At 51.0% G+C, this 17,589-nt stretch overlaps 1 protein-coding gene across 2 annotated transcripts; it reads left to right on the top strand.

The window, feature by feature from the left end:
• The first annotated feature begins 5,284 nt into the window (after positions 1-5,284).
• On the top strand, positions 5,285-16,726 carry NIPAL4 (NIPA like domain containing 4). Of its 2 annotated transcripts, XM_036241245.1 has the most exons (6): positions 5,285-5,336; positions 8,482-8,721; positions 11,387-11,443; positions 12,599-12,689; positions 15,237-15,397; positions 16,098-16,726. In XM_036241245.1, exons 1-6 carry the CDS (start codon positions 5,300-5,302, stop codon positions 16,724-16,726), a joined length of 1,215 nt encoding a protein of 404 aa, XP_036097138.1. In that variant the 5' UTR covers positions 5,285-5,299. The 2 variants fall into 2 exon arrangements, with proteins under 2 accessions (XP_036097138.1, XP_036097139.1); XM_036241246.1 differs by lacking the exon at positions 11,387-11,443.
• Positions 16,727-17,589: the final 863 nt, after the last annotated feature.

Here is a 17,589-nt window from a genome sequence, read left to right as displayed (position 1 = left end):
GGCCTGCAGAGATCTATATTCTTATCAGAATGGCAGTCACGAGGGTATATACGTACGTAATAATATATTGATTTTCACAAAGTATTTTAACATTTGTGCACTCTTCTTTATGAAGTGCTACCCCAATAAAAATGTGCATTCAAAAACTTAGGCATTTTTTCCCCTTTGGCCAAAAGCCAAGAGTTATTCATCTGTGTTTCCCTGAAAGGCAGGGCCGGTGGTATGTGTAGGGAGGCGTGTACATCTTTCTGGAGCACCCGTTAACAGTTTTTGTCAGACTCTTAAAGGGATGTGGGACCTCCAGAAAGCTAACAATTACCAGTGAGGCCCTTCCCTAAACTGAGCACTGTCACTCTATGGTTCTGGCGCCTGACCGAAGGTCAGACCATTCTGGGCAGGCCAGGCTTTCTGGCAGAACGTGAGATGAAGAGGCACAAACATATTTATTGGACCAGTCACAAAACAAACAACATTTTTCTTTGGGGAGCAAAATGCAGATAATTATCACTAGTTGATCTTTGACTCAGCTTTAAAAAAAAAAAAAAAGGTGTGGCATTCTATTGGCCCAGCGCCTTGGTCTGCAGCCAATCCCGAGGCACTCTACCCACGCTCTCTTCCCCCTCATCCCCATCTGATCTCCGTCCTGCCTGAGATGCTCCATGTGGAGAGGCAGCTTCGTCCCCTGCCCCACCTGTCAAACCGGGAAGAAACCTTAACCCACGTTCTGAATTCTTTTGGGGCCCCTCATCCAGGCCTGGCTCGCGAACCAGAATTTCCAGTGTGACTGTGTCATCAGAAAGTTAATGAGCCACCCAGGAGAGCTGGGTACCCGCTGCAGGAGATTTGCCCAGGTAGGCAGAGCAAGGTGCCTGGCCGCCCATCTTTCTCCCTGGCCACAAATTTCACTGTGCCTCTGTCCTCCCTGTTCCCACATACCAGATGCTACAGGTCCAAAGAGATGCAGGGGACAAGCATCATTACAGTCCCCCTGATCCACCACCCTGGAGTTGCTGCCCAAGCAGGGACTCAGACACATGGGAGGAAAGGAACAAGGAAGAGACCATAGTACGAGCTTTGAGGACCTGCCAGATCCCAGCTTAGCCACTTTATTATCTGCCTGACCTTGAACAATTCACCAGACCTCCCAGAAACTCACTGTCATGAGCTGCAAAACTGGGATAACTTCATGTGCCTGGTGAGACTACTCTAAGAACTTGAGGTTAACACATGTAAAGAACCTGCCACACGGAAGTAGCAAGTCATAGCTCATCTCAGCATCATTGTAACTAGTGCTGGTTGTCAATAAGATCTGAAGTTCCTTTTCATACATTAAGTGCACTAGGCTCTGCACACCCACTCCAAGGCCCAGCAATGCTGCGCTTCCACATATATTCCCTGCAGTGAGCTCTGCCCTCTGTAGGAATTTGAAACGTCTTCCACCTGTAGGCAGATATTCTGATGAGGGAATTCCACAAATGCGTGATCAGTCTGCCAGGTTTCATCTTGGCTCCACTGGGCTTTGTTTTTTAAATAGGTTTTTATTGATTTTTTTAGAGAGAGAGAAACATCGATGTGAGAGAGAAACATCGATTGGCTGCCTCCTGCACGCCCCCTACTGGGGATCGAGTCCGCAACCTGGACACGTTCCCTGACAGGGAATTGAACCTAGCTAGACCTCTCAGTCCATGGAACGATGCTCAATCCACTGAGCCACACCAGCGGCTCCACTGTTTAATTGCAGACAAGTTACTTAACCTTCTCGAGCCTCGGTTTTTCCATCTCTGAAATAGGAATCACAGACCTAACTCTTAGGCTTATTGTGAAGAATAAATGGGATAATGTGTATGAAATCCTTAGTGCAATGGCTCATCCTTAAAAAGTGGTAAAAAAAAATAATAACTTCTATTATTTGCTTGGAGGTCAGCACTTTCTACCCAGAACAAAAGCATAGTGGAAGATAAAAGTGCTGGACTGACATTCAAGTGCCACCAATCAGCAAGGTGATGTGGGCCTGAACTTGCACCCTCTGTGCCTCAGTTTCCCCATCTGCAAACCAAAAGGGTTGGATTAGTTGCACCCTTGCAGTTCTAACCCTGAGGGACGGCTGATGAGAAGGTTATACAGCCGCCTTGTGGTGTCTGGATGGCCCCAGTGTTCCCAGCCACCCCATACAGAGCAAAACCAAGAAGAGGTCTGGGAAGAAGGCTCCAGCCTCAATCAATACCTTGGTTAAGAGAACTGCTCTGGGAACCCACAAGCCCAGCTTGAAGTTCTTTCCCTACTACTCTGTGTGACCTTGGGAAAGTCACTTCACCTCTCTGAGCCTCAGTTCCTTCATCTGTAAAATGGAACCTGAAATGGTACCCAGAGTAAGGGATTGTAATTACCACATAAGCCAATGTCTTCAAAGTGTTTAGCACACAGAGGGAGAAGTCAGTACTAGTGTGTTGTTTTCATCGTTATCGATGCCAATTGGCATGGACCCCATTGCTGGGCAAGGTGCTCTTCTTAGGGCCAGTCTGAGTGCGCCTGTGTCTATTTCAAATGCTATTTTGAATGACGATAAAGATCTTTAGAAGGATAGCAGCCATTCTAGGAACCTGCCTGGAGAAGGTAGCTGGCTTCTGCATGCTGACTGTCCAGATTCCCGTAATTCCAGGTCAGCCTGAAGATGATGACAGCCATCTGTCCTTCCCAGCCTGCCCAGAAGACCAGCTCTGCAGAGCTGGATAGGACTGCAAGCCACCTCCTGCACAGCCCTCTTACCTGGGGTAGGAATGCCTGAAGTGACCTAGCTAAGGATCGGGACCACGGGGCAGTCTGGTAGCATGGGAAAGAGTACCTGTGGTGGATTCTTGGCTTCTGTGCTGGGTTATAGGCTGAGTGTCCTCATTAGAAAAATGGGATACTAACAGAGCCTGCTCGTCAGGGGTGTTGCAAAGATTACATGAGCGTGCATGTAACCCATAACAAGCGCTCTGTGAATAGTGTTCATATTACTCATGTCTCTGCTCTCTGTTCCCCTCCAGCATTCTTTGGCCACACTGGAAACACACAGTGCATTGATTTTGGGGTTTCCTTTCAGCTAGGAAGCTGTCTGGAGTAGTAAAGTTGATCTGGAATTCCAGTCTGGAAACCTAATTGAAGCCCGATGCAGCCTCTCTGTTACTCTGGGACCTTCCGCTGGTCACTTTCCCTCTCTGGCCCTCAGTTTCTTCTTCTAAAGTAACACTGTTCAATAGAAATAAAATGTGAACCACATGTATAACTTTAAATTGTTTAATAGAAATAGAGAAAAATACTTTTAATAATATAATTGACTTAACCCATGTATCCAAGATATTATCGTTTCAACAAATCATCAATACTAAAAAATTATTTTGCTTTTTTTTTTTTTACTAAGTTTGAAATCTGCATGGTTTTCCACCTGGGGCAATTTTGGCAACTGTCTGGGATGTTTTTGGTTATCACAAGGGGGGAGGGGCAGGGAGTGCCGCTGGCATCCAGAGGGCAGAGACCAGGGATGCTGCTACACACCCTGCAGGCCTAGGACAGCCCCCCACGACAGTGATCTAGCCCAAGACATAAACTGTGCCTGTTTTACATGGACAGTCTAGCACAGTTCAGATTAGCCAAGTTCCCAATAGTTCCATGGAGCTGGTGGCTACCATTTAGACAGGCACTGAGAGAAGCCACGTTTTTAGGAATTTGGGTTTTGGTAAATTTGTTTTTCTGCTCATCCCAAAATAATTGGCCAAATGAAATGTGGCTGGTTCAGCAGTGCCTGGCTGGCTAAGGACAGAGCCCGTCCGTCCCAGGCTGGTGAGACTCTTCAAAGGCACCCGCCCTCCCTGGGAGGCTGAGCCTGGGACAGACAGTGAGCCCTGTTGTTCTTTTCTGGGGAGACAGTGCTGCCTCCCTGCTACCTGCCTCACAGGGCTATTGTGGCCCCGGGAGAAAAGGGCTTTGTCAGGACAGCAGTGAGGAGCCTGCAGTTCAATGGGGCCCTTTATGTCTGTACTCCCAGGATGCACTGGCTGACAGCCCTGCGGGGGTCCCGCCCCCTCCCAGAACAAAGGAGGACCCTGGGGCCCAGAGAGGGTGTAGAGGGCCCTCCAGGAGATCCCAGCTCCTTCCACCTCAGCCCACTGCCCTAAAACACCAAATTCGCCTAACTCTGAAGAGCCCTGTTCCAAAGCACAGGATGAACTCAGTCCTGCCCTTAGCTCTGGGCAAGGGGGCCCAGCCCTGAACCCTGAAATGTAGTGTCTCCTCAAACCACATATACATAATAAATGCATTAAGCACACACATGGGCGTCTGTAGCTCACGGTCTGGGCTCAGCGCTGGCACCGGGCACTGGAACCTCAACGTGCTCTCTCATGATGTCAACAGGCCAGGCCAGAGGGATACCCTCCACCTTTCTCGTCCTCGGTTTTCACTATTGCATAGTACTAACTCATGCTTCCCGTCACCCTATTTTTTATGGTGATTTGGAAAACACCAGTCTCTAAATAGTTGACCCCCCTCCACCCCCAACAATAATACATAAGGTTCTAGGAGGGCAGGGACTATGTATGGCTCATTTTGGACTCCAATCACTTCACTTCTTTCATTTAATTTACCATGCGTCTATCATCCATTCATTCCACCTATACCCCGACTATTTACTGGGCATCTACTATGTGCTGTTGTGTACTGGTGCCCAGCACTACCAGACCTATGCTGAATGAATGAAGAGGCAGGGAGGGAGGAAGCCAGGAAGGAAGCCAGGAAGGAAAAATCCCAGGGTCTTGGACCGCCTTGGACCAAGAGGGCCAAACTGGCAGCTGTCCCCCCTTCCAACCCCCACGACCCTACGCCCCACTTGCCAGAAAATGGCCCTCTCTCCCGCCATCGGGGCCCATCAACTCTGTCACTGGAGAGGGACTGGGTGCCAGTCCCGGCTTCGGGGAGGGGTGGCGCCCGGAGACCCGCCCCCTCGCCGCCTGCCCTGGGCGAGGAGAGGTGACTCCCTCTCGGGGAGCCGGGCAGCCGGCAGCCTCCGCCCCCGGAGGGCGTGCGCCCCTCTGCGGGCAGCTCGCGTGCAGGGGGGGGACCCCGGCCCACGTAGTTGCCCAAGACACCGGGTGACTCCTCCCCGGGGACCCTCCCCCTCTGGGGCGGGTCATTCTCCCCACCCCTGGGGCCGACCCCGGCGGCTTCTCGCACGCCAGCTACGCGACTACAAGTCTTGGGCACCTGCTCCGGAGCCGGGAGCCCGGGGCGCCATCGCGCGTCGGCCTGCACCCAGGGCCCCATGGAGCTGCCAGCCAGCAATGCCAGCTGCGAGAACGGTGGGTGCTGCGGGCCGGGGTGAGGGGCTGGGGGGGCGGGGACCGGGCTCCCAGGGGACTGCGCTTCTTCCCTTCCTGATGCTCCTTTCCTGCCAGGCTGCCCAAAACCGAGGGGGGAGGGAGCCTGCACGAGTTGTCCCCCACCCAGTCCTCAGGCCTGTCTTGGGAAGGAGCAGGGTTCTGACTGACCTCCCCCATGTTGCTGGCTGGGTAGCTGACGGGACAATGGGACAAAAGGGGACAAACGGGGTAAGGAAGAGGCAGGAGCAGGCACCAATTGCAACAGGTCCACCTAGAGGTGTGGGGTCCCAGGTTTCTTTTAACGTATAGTTGCTTCAGATTTTAGTACCTACCCAGGACTGGCTGTTTCCCTAGGGCCCACCAAAGACAGGAGAGAGGGGCACCCCCACCCCAAGCCCACACACACCTTTTAGAAACAGGTGGGAAAGAACAAGCCCAGAAAGGATAAGGAAAGACCCCTGGCTTTCCATTGACTTCTCACCATGAAGTGGGGCGTGGGCTAGGCCCCTTTACATGCATTATCTCATTTAACCCTTAACGCAGCTCTAGGAGACAGGTAGATACTATCACCTCACCGTCTCCATTCTAGAGACAGAGAATCTGAGGCTCTGGAAAGTCTGTGATGCAGTGGGGGAAATGGGATCCATTTGGGTTCTAAACTCCGCACTCACAGCTCTGTGCCCAGCTCCTTGGAACCCTCCTCAACTCCAAGCTTTCCTCCCTGTCTTGGCGTTGAGGCCTGTGGGATACCCCTGTGGTTCTAACTTCTCTCTAGTGAAGCTTTCAAAGCCGACCTGTTGGGTGTTGGCTGGCTTTGGCTTCCTGACCAACAGGTAGTTTATTTTCAGCCTCACCTTCCCCTGGGGAAAAAAAGATGTTCCCAGCCCTGGCATATTCTGGAAGAGAAGCAAGAATCATCTGGCCCAATACCCATTTGTCCGATGACATCCTTCCCAGAATTGGGTTTCCTTTGGCCCTCAGCCTTCTCTCTTTTTCTTTTTACCCTCACGGGAGAACTCGAGGGTGCTGTGCCCCTTGGGTACTTTCGGCCTCTCCAAAACAGCCAGACCCACAGTGGACCCTTTGGTTCTACCTGTTGGAGAGGCACCTTCAGGAGGGCAGGGAATGGGCATGAGAATGGGCTTGACCTTCCTCTTAGGAGTCACCTTCCTTGGCCCACGTCCTCCCAGGCTCTGGCTCATTTCCTGAGCTCAGGGAACTCCCCAAACTTGACTCTTGTCCCAGAGGAGGAACACGAGTGAGCAATCAGAACGAGTTTGATTAGGGGCTGAGATGGCTCTTGTCTCATCTCTCGATTGTGACACAGATGTCAGAAAGAGAGTTCTCCCACCGTAAAAGACACATAGGTGTCCCCTGGTGGGTTCCACACCCAGCTGCCACTGGGTTTTTGTGTGACACAAGTTAGTACTTCCCCTCCTTGGTGCCTCAGTTTCCCCAGCTGAAAGAGGCTTAGATGGGTTGCCTTCGAAGGGTTGCCTTCGAAGGCCTGTTGCAGCTCTGTGGTTTCGTATTTCTGTGCCATGGAAGACAGGTCAACATTGCACTTAATTCAGTTCCACCAAGATGCCACTCTGCACTGGGTACCTTGGACTTTGGGGCCCTTCTAGTGCAAGCTTGATCCAAGGAGAAGTGCCTGGCCCAGGTTCACATCCTTGACACAGGAGCCATGTCTATGACACGCAGTTAGAAAAAGACCTTCTATCACCAGAGGTTACAAATTCAAATGCCTACAAGGGCCGAACACATAGCAAAAATGACTGTAGGGAGCTGGGCACGGACTCTGGGGCATTGCAAAGAGTATGTCCTGTCTAGGGGGGCAACGCTGCTCCGTGGCAGCCAATCGTTACATTAGGAAGGTGTGCCCCATAAGGTTACCAAAAGCTGCATTTGCTTGAGAAATATCCTGATTTTTAAATGTTGGTAACAAATTCATATTTTCAAATAACCCTCAAGAGGCCAGATGAAACGCCATCCCCCTTGCTGCCTGTTTTGTGGGGTGTGTGGGGTGATCCAGAGCATGGGCTTTGGCATCAGGTAGGCGTGATTCTGATTTCAGTATTACCAGCAGCGTCGCCTTAGGCGGGTTCCTGGACTTAGCAGAGCCCCAGTCTCTTCAGCTGAAACCCTGGACGTGATCCCTGATCTAGTTTCACGCAGGGGAGGCCCGTGGAGAGCCCTGGAGCAGAGGGCCATGTGAGTCCTAGCACTGGAGGGTTGTTCACTATGCTCTGTACTATTTTCTTGAACTTGGACTGCAAAAATGACTGTAGGGAGCTGGGCCCGGACTCTGGGGCTTTTGACTCAGGCCTGCATTTGTCCTGTTGTCCTTGGTGTTCATGCCAAAAGGGCAAGCAGCGTGGGCTGGCCGTGGGCACGAGGACTGATTCAGACTCTCACGGACGCTGGGACTTGGAAAGCAAACTAAGGACACATTCTGAGAGGGACACTGATTCGACTGAGGCCTGAAGACAGTCCTCAGCTACTGGCCACAGGCACCACAGGTCTTAGAAGTAAGGCCTGGGGATGGTCCGTTATAACAAACTGAACGTTCACATGTCATCATCCTCTGGCCTAGGAAGGGCTGTGGACTCTGCAACCTCACTCTCGTGTTACCTGCCGGGGCCTCCACTGTGGCTGCGGGTAGGGGTATGGATGTGAAGAGGCCTCTGGAGGGAGAATCCCTGTGGATCCTGAGCTACTGGAGGCTTAGAGGCTGGGAGGGGATTCTGAGGAGGGTGGGGGCTTGGGGGGCTCTGCCTGCTGTGTGCGTGTCAGAAGAGCTGAGTGGTTACGTGCTGGAGTCAGGTTCTGGTCTTAGGCAAGGTACATGACCTCTCATGGCTTCCAAATCCACATCTGTGAAATGGCATTTGAAGACAGCACTTAGCGGACAGGTGATCACAAGAATTTGATGAGTTCATGCAAGCCCGGCATAAGCACCAGTGAATGTTAACTGCTGCTTTGAGGGGAGGGCCCCACTGAGCGGATGGAGCCCCGCTGTAGCTGAAGCATAGGGTCTGAAACAAAGGTCAGTTTTAATATTTTTAAGTTATAAGTGCCAATGTCCCCAGCATGACTCTCTCACCATGGTCTTCCCATCTAGGCTCCCTGATCACCCTATACTGCTCCTCCCAGCAAGTCCTGTGCCAGATCGTCGGTGACCTCAGTCCCCAGATACCCAGCAATGTCACCTCTAACAGCTGGCGGGAGAGGTTCGCGAAGAACTACAGCTTCTACATCGGCCTGGGTCTGGCCTTCCTGTCCAGCTTCCTCATCGGCAGCAGCGTCATCCTTAAGAAGAAAGGCCTCATGCGTCTGGTGGCCTCGGGGGCCACGCGGGCTGGTAGGCTTCTGGGGGAAAGGCAGAGATGGGGTGCTGGGAGCTGAACCCTCAGCCAGCCCTGCGGACGAACCTTCCTTCACTGAAGCAGTTTGAGAGCTTGGCCTCGAAGGGCATAACAGGCTCACTGTCAACCCCACTGGGAATCCAGTCCACCAACGGGAGACCTTCCTTTATGACCCAATATTTCCCGACAGCCTCGTGATCAGTTATTGGGGTGAAGAGAGGGAATAGTCTCAGCGCCAAGAACCAGAAATCCCAAGTCTAGTCCTGGTTTTATTTCTTATCAGCTGCATCATCATAGACAAGTCACAACTTCCCTACAACATGGGAATAAAAATACCTCCGCCTAGAACAATGTCAGATACTAGAATGCCCTCACTTACTAGTATATTGAGCTTCCTTATGGGCTACAAAACAATTGCTGAGTCTTTGTCCACAGGGATTTGCTTGTTTGGAAAATAAGATGTATGTCCATGAAACTATTCTTGAGAAATGAAATCATGTGTAAAAGTATTTATTCATTTAATCATCATTCATTGTGTACCTACTATGTGTCAGGTGCCACGTTAGGCATGGGACGCAGTGCCCTTGGGAGAGACAGGCAAGTCAGTAGGCAATTTTTCTGTAGTGTGTTTGGTGCTCTCATGGGGAAAATGGCAATATTTTGGAGGGGCATGTGAAGCCCAGGCTTTGGGGGTTAGGAGAGGTTTTCTGTAAAAGTGATCCAGAAACCGAGACCTAAATAATGAGGAGGTAGCAAGGTAAGGGGGAAAGAGGAGGACATGGTGTTCCGGGCAGAAGGAACAGCATGTGCAAAGGCCCAGAGGAGAGAGAACATGAGTGATATTAGAAACTGAATGTGGTTCAGGATGGCTGGAGCATAGCAAGGTAAGAGATGGTGCTGGGGCCAGATCATGGCAGGTCTTGTAACCTGGGCTTCAGCATCTGAGTGTAATTGTAAGTGACTGAAAGGCGTTGGGCAGGGAATGACTTAGTCCAATTTATGATGTGAGAAGATCCCTGGTGGCTGGGTAGGGAGTGGATTGGGGACAAGGTGGAAGACCAGTTAGGGGAGAGAGACAACAGAACTTTGGGCCTGGGGAAGAGCAGTGGGCCTGGAGACAATGGTGGAGTCCAGTTCTGAAGGCAGGACTTTCTGGGTTTGGTGTTGACTGGCTCCAAGGGGAGGGTAGAAACACACGTCAGGGATGATGCAGCTTTATGATCTGAGCAGCTGGGGAGACGAGGGTGCTGTTTTGTGAGATGAATAATGCAGGAGGAGCAGGTTTGTGGGAAAAGGATGTGTCCAAGTTGGGACATGTTCAGTTTCAATTTTCTGCTATTTTAATATCCTGTGAGATTTCAAACCTCAGAGTAAAATGCTTTCAGAGCTCTTAACTTTTGGGGGAGATTCTAACTCCTTTAGGAACCCAAAGACTTCATTAGACAAATAGGAATTCATGAAAAGTGACATAGAGTATTTGGATTTTCACAGAACTGTCTTTAACCTAGCCATTACCATCGTCTTCATAGGACCAGGCTCTGAGAACACCATGTGAACACAGCAGATACAGTCCCTGGCTTTATGGAGCTTCCTTTTGAGTGGGAGAAATGCCAGGAAATAAATAGATTGATTCACTTTATAAATGATGAGCGTCAGGAAGAAGAAGAGCTGGGTGAGATGACAGAACACCCCAGGTGGAAGTAACAGAGATAAAGGTTCAGGGAGAAAGGTCTCAGGGGCAGCATTACTCAAGCAGAGACCACTGGCGTAGAGTAGATTCAGGCAAATATCATTAAGGAGACTTCCATACACAGAAGCACATGCGCAAAGGTCTTTTGGCCGCAAAGACCTCATCATTTTTTCGAGAACTAAAAGAAAGCCTGAGCAGCCAGACTGTAGTAAGAAGAGAGGCAGGAGATACCTTTGGATAGGGGAGCAGGGTCAAAACTGAGAACGGGCTTGTTGAGGATTCCGGTCTTTATCCCAAGAGTATCTGGAAGCCATTGGCCAGCTATAAGCTGAGGAATGACATAGTCTTCGCCCACTGGCCGCTATGAAAGGAAGGGATTATAATGGGACAAGAGAAGAACCAGAGGAGGCTGTCGCCTCCACCCAGACCAGAGGCGATGATAGTCCCTTGGAGTTGGGTGGTGGCCGTGGAGTGGACACATGTGAGATGCTCTTTGGAGACAGAAACAGCAGGATGAACTGGATGCAGGAGGTGGAGAGGTGGGAGGAGTCAAGGGCGATTCCCTCGCTTCCGGCATTAGCAACTAGGTCCATGGAGGTGCCAGTCACTGAGTCTCATTTGGTGGGTGGGTGGGAAGCATTTACCCTCAAGAATTCCATAGGACGAGTTTGGGATGACTATGAGAGATCCGAGAGAGAGGTGTCAAATAAGCGATTGGATATGCATCTGGGCTCAGAAGAAAGGATCAGGGCATATAAATGAAACAGGGACAGGGACACGAGCACATGGGTGGTATTTAAGACATGGGCAATGGGTGAATTCACCTGCGAGAGGGCCCAGAAGCAAGTCCGGAGGGCAAACCACAGCTAACATATGTTGAACCCTTAGAGACTGTGAGTGAAGGTAGAGATAGAAGAGGTGCCAGAGAGTGTATGGCCACGTTGTAACTTTGTGTCCTTTTCTGTCTACAGTGGATGGAGGCTTTGGTTACCTGAAGGACGCGATGTGGTGGGCTGGATTCCTCACCAGTAAGTGAGGTCCTCGCTACTAACGACTGACCTATTGATGACAGAGGCAGAGCGGAAAAGGAGGGTGGAGGGGAGTTTTTGTGTCTAGTATGCAAAGTAGGAATGCGAGGCCCAGAGTTTTAGGAGCAAACGTGACAGTCTTTGCAGATAAAACATCTTATCTGTAGCTCAGATCACTTCCTCAACCCAAAGTCCGTTTTTCACCCATAAAGCATCTATCCTCAGAGAGGTTTGTACAGAGCTGGAAACGATAAAGGTGCAATTTCCCAACTTCCCCTGAAACATAGGGAGCTATGATTGTCTGTTGTCGTCTCTTGGGCTTCTCCACGGCAGAAGCGGGGACTCCTAAGCCAATTTCCTCGTGCCACAGGCATTCTAGGGGCTCACTTAGAACGTGGCTGGTCTGCCACTGAAGGTTTGCTCAAATTTGCACATTTCCCCTACTTTCCACCCTCTCTGCTTTCAAACCCTAATTCTTCCGGATGAAAAATGAGCCAGCTTTCCATTTATAATGCCCTTTATTTCCAGTCTCAGCCAGAGCTATCCCATCTATCATCTGCTTTCAAAGGGCAGGCCCAGGTCATTCTCTTCCAGCAGAGAGACGGAAAAGGCACTTGCAAACTGGAGACTCCAGTGGGGAGAACTGAGCCCTTTGAGAATGGCAGACTTTCTATCCACCAGCCTACCTGTTGTAAACTACCCACAGTTCCTCTGGGAAAGAGGACTGTATGGGCCAGTTGGTACCTGGGGAATTGATAACTGGAACTGTTCCTTCATTTGATAATTGACCTTTTTTAGAAGTTACCTTAAAGATACAGACTAAATATTGGCAGTCCCTGAGACACACTTAACCATGCCCGGACTAGAAGAAGCCACGAGAGCTCAACGACAAGACGTTGTCTACCCACAGCCATGTCACATGACCTTGAACTCTGGGCCTAGCTTCCCCATCTTTGAAATGGAAAGATTTGATCAGGATGATCTGGGCCTGACCTTCCGATCAGATTCTCCAGGGAGAGAGCATAGGATCAGGATTTTAAGGAATGCGAGTCTGGGATTCTATGAATGGTCCAACACTGAATGAAGCCATCTCTCTTTGGTCTGGAGATGGGCCACTGGAGCCACACTAGCCTCTCCCCTTCCTTCATTTCCTAGTGGCTGCTGGAGAAGTTGCCAACTTCGGGGCCTACGCATTTGCTCCTGCGACTGTCATCACACCGCTGGGAGCGCTGAGCGTCCTCATAAGGTTATCGTCACCTCTCTTGCTTTTCCTGGCTCTTGGGCTTCTCTTTCCTATTTTCGGTTGGTTGACGTCTGGAACTGGCAAGCGGGGTCAACTGCCAGTTGCAGTAAGGGATGTGGGTTGGTCCCTGCTCCCAGAAAGAGGTGGAGTGCTATCCAGCGCTCTGGCTCCTGAAATTGCTTGCTGCCAGTTGTTCTCGCTTCCCCTCAACTTACCAGGCAATGGAGGGGCAGACCAAGCCCAGGCCTGTGGGAAGGGCTTCCACTGGCCACCAGTCTAACTATCTCATGTCAGTGCTTTGCTGCCCCAGCAGGAGAAGCTTACAAGTGAAAAGCATGAACCCCAGATGGACATTCCCTGAGTTCTCACGTTAGCTCTACCACTTAGTAGTTACGTTACCGTAAATATGCAAGCCACTTAACCACTCTGAGCCTCAGTTTCCCCATCTGCTAAGTGGGTATGCTAATAACACCTGAAGGTAATGCCATAAGGATTACATGAGATAATACACAGAAAGTGCATAGTTAGACTAGCATTGAAGAATAGCCATGGCTAACATATATGAAGGGCTTACTAGGTGCTAAATGTTCTAAATGTGTTCTGTACCTTAACTCATTTCATCCTGACAGCATCCCTAGTAATTAGAAAGGAGGGGAGAGCTGAGGCCGAGAGAGGTTAAGCAGCTTGGACAAGGTCACCGAGGTCCTAAGAGGCTAGGCCAGGATTCCCACCCAGCAGTCTAATGTCAGAGTCCAGGTGCTTTGTCACTATGCTGTGTTGCCTTGCAAATGTTAGCTGGTTTTAAAAAGAACTGACACTAAATGTGTGTGCTTCCCACTGCCCCATTCCTCCCGACAAACACAGCTCCTCGGGGGGGGGGGGTCCTGAAACCCCATTTGAAGCTGGCTCGAATTGACTTAACCTTGAAGCCCTGGTAAATCCTAGCCAACCACACCCAGTATCCATAATTTCCTCCATTTTGTTTTGTATTGTTGATAACAACTTTGCAACATTTATGCAGTCAAAAACCACAACACCTGGAGCCATGACTCATATTGCACGGTTGGCTGATGTTGGATCGCTTATCTGATTAGTTTACATATTCCCACCTGTGGGAAGTTGGGAGCGTCGGGAGTCCTCCAGTGTGTGGCCTCTGCCAATGCTAATGCCTCCAGGCTCTTGAATGGGACGCGCGTGGTAAAATGTGTTGCTAGTTTTAGAGGAGAGATGGGAGAATTCAGAGGAGCTTGGACATCAATCCCCTGTAATCGGCCTTGGGTCAGATAACAGATTTTTTACCCTGAACTAATGCTTCCTTTGTAAAGAAACAAGCAAGCCCCCGCAATTATATAGGCCCTGCCCAATTTCCCTCGCTCCTTCCCTCACCTCTGCTGGCTCGTCTGGAAGATGGGAGGGGAGTGAAAATTACATCATCTAGAAACAGCAAGGAAGTGGAGGACCTTTGCCCAGAAAAGAAAGAGAAGACTCAGGGAAGTCATGAGAATTCTCTTCAGTGATGTGCAGAGGAAAAACCACAGGCTTCATAATGAGACAGAACTGGAGCTCAAATCCTGGCTTGGCTATGACCTTGCCAAGTTGTTTTCCCTTCTATAAGACTCAGTTTTCTCATCTATAAAGTGGGGATAGGCCCTGGCCAGTTTGGCTCAGCAGTTAGAGCATCAGCCTGTGGTCCAGAGAGACCCGGATTCGGTTCCTTCTAAGGGCACGTACCTCGGTTGCAGTTTGTCCCCGGCCCTGGTTGGTCGTGCGGGTGGCAGCCACTCGATGTGTCCCTTTCACGTCGATGTCTCTCTCTCTCTCTCTCTCTCCCTCCCACTCTATCTGAACAAAAAATGGAAAAATGTCCTCGGGTGAGGATTAAGTAAATAAATAAATATAAAGTGGGGATAGCCTATTTTACTTCTCAAAGAGTTGTGAGATGCTAGTGACATACTACATAGAAAGTTCCTCGCGTACTACGTGGTATGTAATATAGGCCTGAGACACACTGCCTGTAATTGTCATTGTGGTTGTTTATACTGGTATAAACATAAGGAAGAAAGACTAGGTTTGTTCTGTGTGGCTCAAGGAATAGGAATGTAATAATGAGTACAAATTACAGTAATTCAGGTGCGTAATTAAAATGAACCTACAGTGGATTCATTCGCCTTGTGAAAGGGGTAAGCTGGTTGCCATCAGAAGTGTACAAGCCGAGGCCAGAAGCCGTCTGTTCGCAAAGTTCAGAGAAGATGTGCTCATTGGGTGGGACGTTAGACAAGAGAGCTTTGAAGGGCTCCTCCAACCCTTCGGTTGTGGAATACTTCCAGTCTCTAACATGAAAGAACTGCACCTGTGTGTCCTCAGTTCCAGCCGCACCCGCTATAACCCTCCCGTCAGTAAGGGTCTCGGGGGGTCTAGAAAAGCTTCCCTGTGAGAGAGGCGTGTGTCCTGATCTGTTGTTCTCCCTGAGCACCAGCTCAGACCTCAGTCCTCTTCTGGGTCCTGGCACGGGCCTGGCTGCCTCATCCATCCTCCCACCCCCACCTGCAGTGCCATCCTCTCCTCCTATTTCCTGGGGGAGAGCCTGAACCTGCTGGGAAAGCTGGGCTGTGTGATCTGTGTGACCGGCAGCACGGTGATGGTGATACATGCGCCCGAGGAAGAGAAGGTCACCACCGTCGTCGAGATGGCCGCCAAGATGAAAGACACAGGTAGGCTTCAAGCCCCGCGCCCCCCGCCCCCCGAGCAGGACGGGGTGGGGGATGAGCCAGTGGAAGGGCGGACTGGGTTCGGGGCATCTCCGGGGCTGCCACCTGGAGGAGGCGGCAAGCTAAAGAAAGGGGCGCTGGTACTAAGGCCAGCCTATAGGTTTCCCAGCCTAATGCGTATCAGTGCCACTTGTGAAGTGTTTAGTGTGTGGCAGACACTGTTCTAAGGGCTTTGTCTGACTTCCCTTAGTCAGTTCAGGCTGCTGTAACTAAAGACCACAGACTGGCTGGCTTATAAACAACAGAAATTTATTTCGCTCCGTTCCGGGGGCTGGAAGTCGATGATGAAGGTGCCAGCACATGTCGTGCCTGGTGCGCTCGCTTCCTGATTCATAGATAACTGTCTTCTCACCGTGTCCCACGTGGCGGAGGGGTCGAAGGAGCTCTCTGGGGTCCCTTTCATAAGGCTCCTAATCCCATTCATGCAGGCTCCTCCCAAAGGTCCCCCCTCCAAATACCGTCCCACTGGGGATTATGTTTTAACATATGAATTTGGGAGGAACACATTCTGCCTTACAGCACACATGATCTCATTTAATCCTGCGGGGGGAAAAAGCTCAGTGTGGAAGGTGTTGTTATTAGCCTTTTTTACAAACGAGGCAGCTGTGGTCTTGGGGTTATCTGTCTCCTTCCCCTCCTGAAGGGTACATCGTGTTTGCCGTGCTGCTGCTGGTGTTCTGCCTCATCCTCATCTTCGTCATCGCCCCACGTTATGGGCAGAGGAACATCCTCGTTTACATCGTCATCTGCTCTGTGATCGGGGCCTTCTCGGTGTCTGCCGTCAAGGGTCTGGGCATCACCATCAAGAACTTCTTCCAGGGGCTGCCAGTTGTGCGGCACCCTCTCCCCTACATCCTGTCCCTCATCCTCGCACTTTCACTAAGCACTCAGGTCAACTTCCTCAACAGGGCGCTGGACATTTTTAATACCTCCCTGGTGTTCCCGATCTACTACGTGTTCTTCACCACGATCGTGGTCACGTCCTCCATCATCCTCTTCAAGGAGTGGCACAGCATGTCCGCCGTGGACATCGTGGGCACCCTCTCTGGCTTTGTCACCATCATCCTGGGTGTGTTCATGCTTCATGCTTTCAGAGACCTGGACATGAGCCAGACGAGGTTGCCCCACATGCACAAAGCCCCCACCCCTGCGCCCGCCCCAGAGCCCACTGTCATTAGACTCGAAGACAAGAATGTCCTTGTGGACAATATAGAACTCTCCAGCACCCCATCGCCAGAAGAGAAGCCCAAAGTATTTATCGTCCATTCTTAAAGCCCGGGCTCCAGGAGGGAGTGGAGGAGCCTGTGGCTCAGCCTGATTCTCCGTTTTGGAACCTGCTGCTTATTTCCAGCACAACGGTTACCAATGGGCTCTGTTTTCTGAGACATTGGTTTATACCTCATCACTGTTTCCAGGAGGAAGGCCCCTGCCAGTGAGTGGTGGGGCAGCACTTCCTGGAAACACAGCCTCATGATCAAACGCCCTACTTACATTGTTGCCAGCAGGTCCCCTGGACCTCCCTTCCCATGGGTCCTTGGTGCCATCCGTATGCTGTTGGGAAGAAGATGGAATTTGACCCGTTGAATGTAGCATAGTCTGAGAACTTCCCCGAGACGTTGGTCGTCAGGAAATCCTCAGCACTTGTTCTCCGGAGACTGGCCCGCCATTCCTTAGCCCAGCGGTGATGTGAAACAGGCTCCCTGAGGCTCAGAGAGCCACTGGCCCGCCGCCCCGTCCACCCCGTCCAGAGCCGGCAGAGACTCAGCTAATGAGAAACATCTCGCTGCTTTTGCGCTTCCTCTTTGGAGACAGAAGCTAAACCTCAGCTGACCTTCTTACTGTGAAAGTCACCTGGCATCTCAGGGAAACATTTCCACCAGCCCCACTCCCCAAGCGCTCCAGCCCCGAGGTCAGCATCCTCGTACCCACGGACTCCACGCCCATGCCCCTTCCCTCTCTCCACACGTCCTAAGGAGCCGTCCAGGCTGTTATCTCAGAACTCAAAACAAAGCGACAACCACCACCACAGAAGATGCTCCGCAGCAAGACGCTCCGCAGCAAGACGCTGCTGGCAAACCCAATTGTCCCTTTGCCTCAGAACAGCAAGTGCCCTGCTCTTTCAGGTACCCCGTCGA

This window comes from Molossus molossus, unplaced genomic scaffold, assembly GCF_014108415.1.
Source record: "Molossus molossus isolate mMolMol1 unplaced genomic scaffold, mMolMol1.p scaffold_m16_p_4, whole genome shotgun sequence".
NCBI classification, from domain to species: Eukaryota; Metazoa; Chordata; class Mammalia; order Chiroptera; family Molossidae; genus Molossus; species Molossus molossus.
This window is presented reverse-complemented; position numbering and strand designations above follow the sequence as displayed.

Excerpts from the sequence above, each read along its gene's own strand:
- NIPAL4 (XM_036241245.1), top strand. The coding sequence starts at position 5,300 with ATGGAGCTGCCAGCCAGCAATGCCAGCTGCGAGAACG. Across the intron at positions 8,722-11,386 it reads CTCGGGGGCCACGCGGGCTG|TGGATGGAGGCTTTGGTTAC; the intron begins GTAGGCTTCTGG and ends TTCTGTCTACAG. Across the intron at positions 12,690-15,236 it reads GCGCTGAGCGTCCTCATAAG|TGCCATCCTCTCCTCCTATT; the intron begins GTTATCGTCACC and ends CCCCACCTGCAG.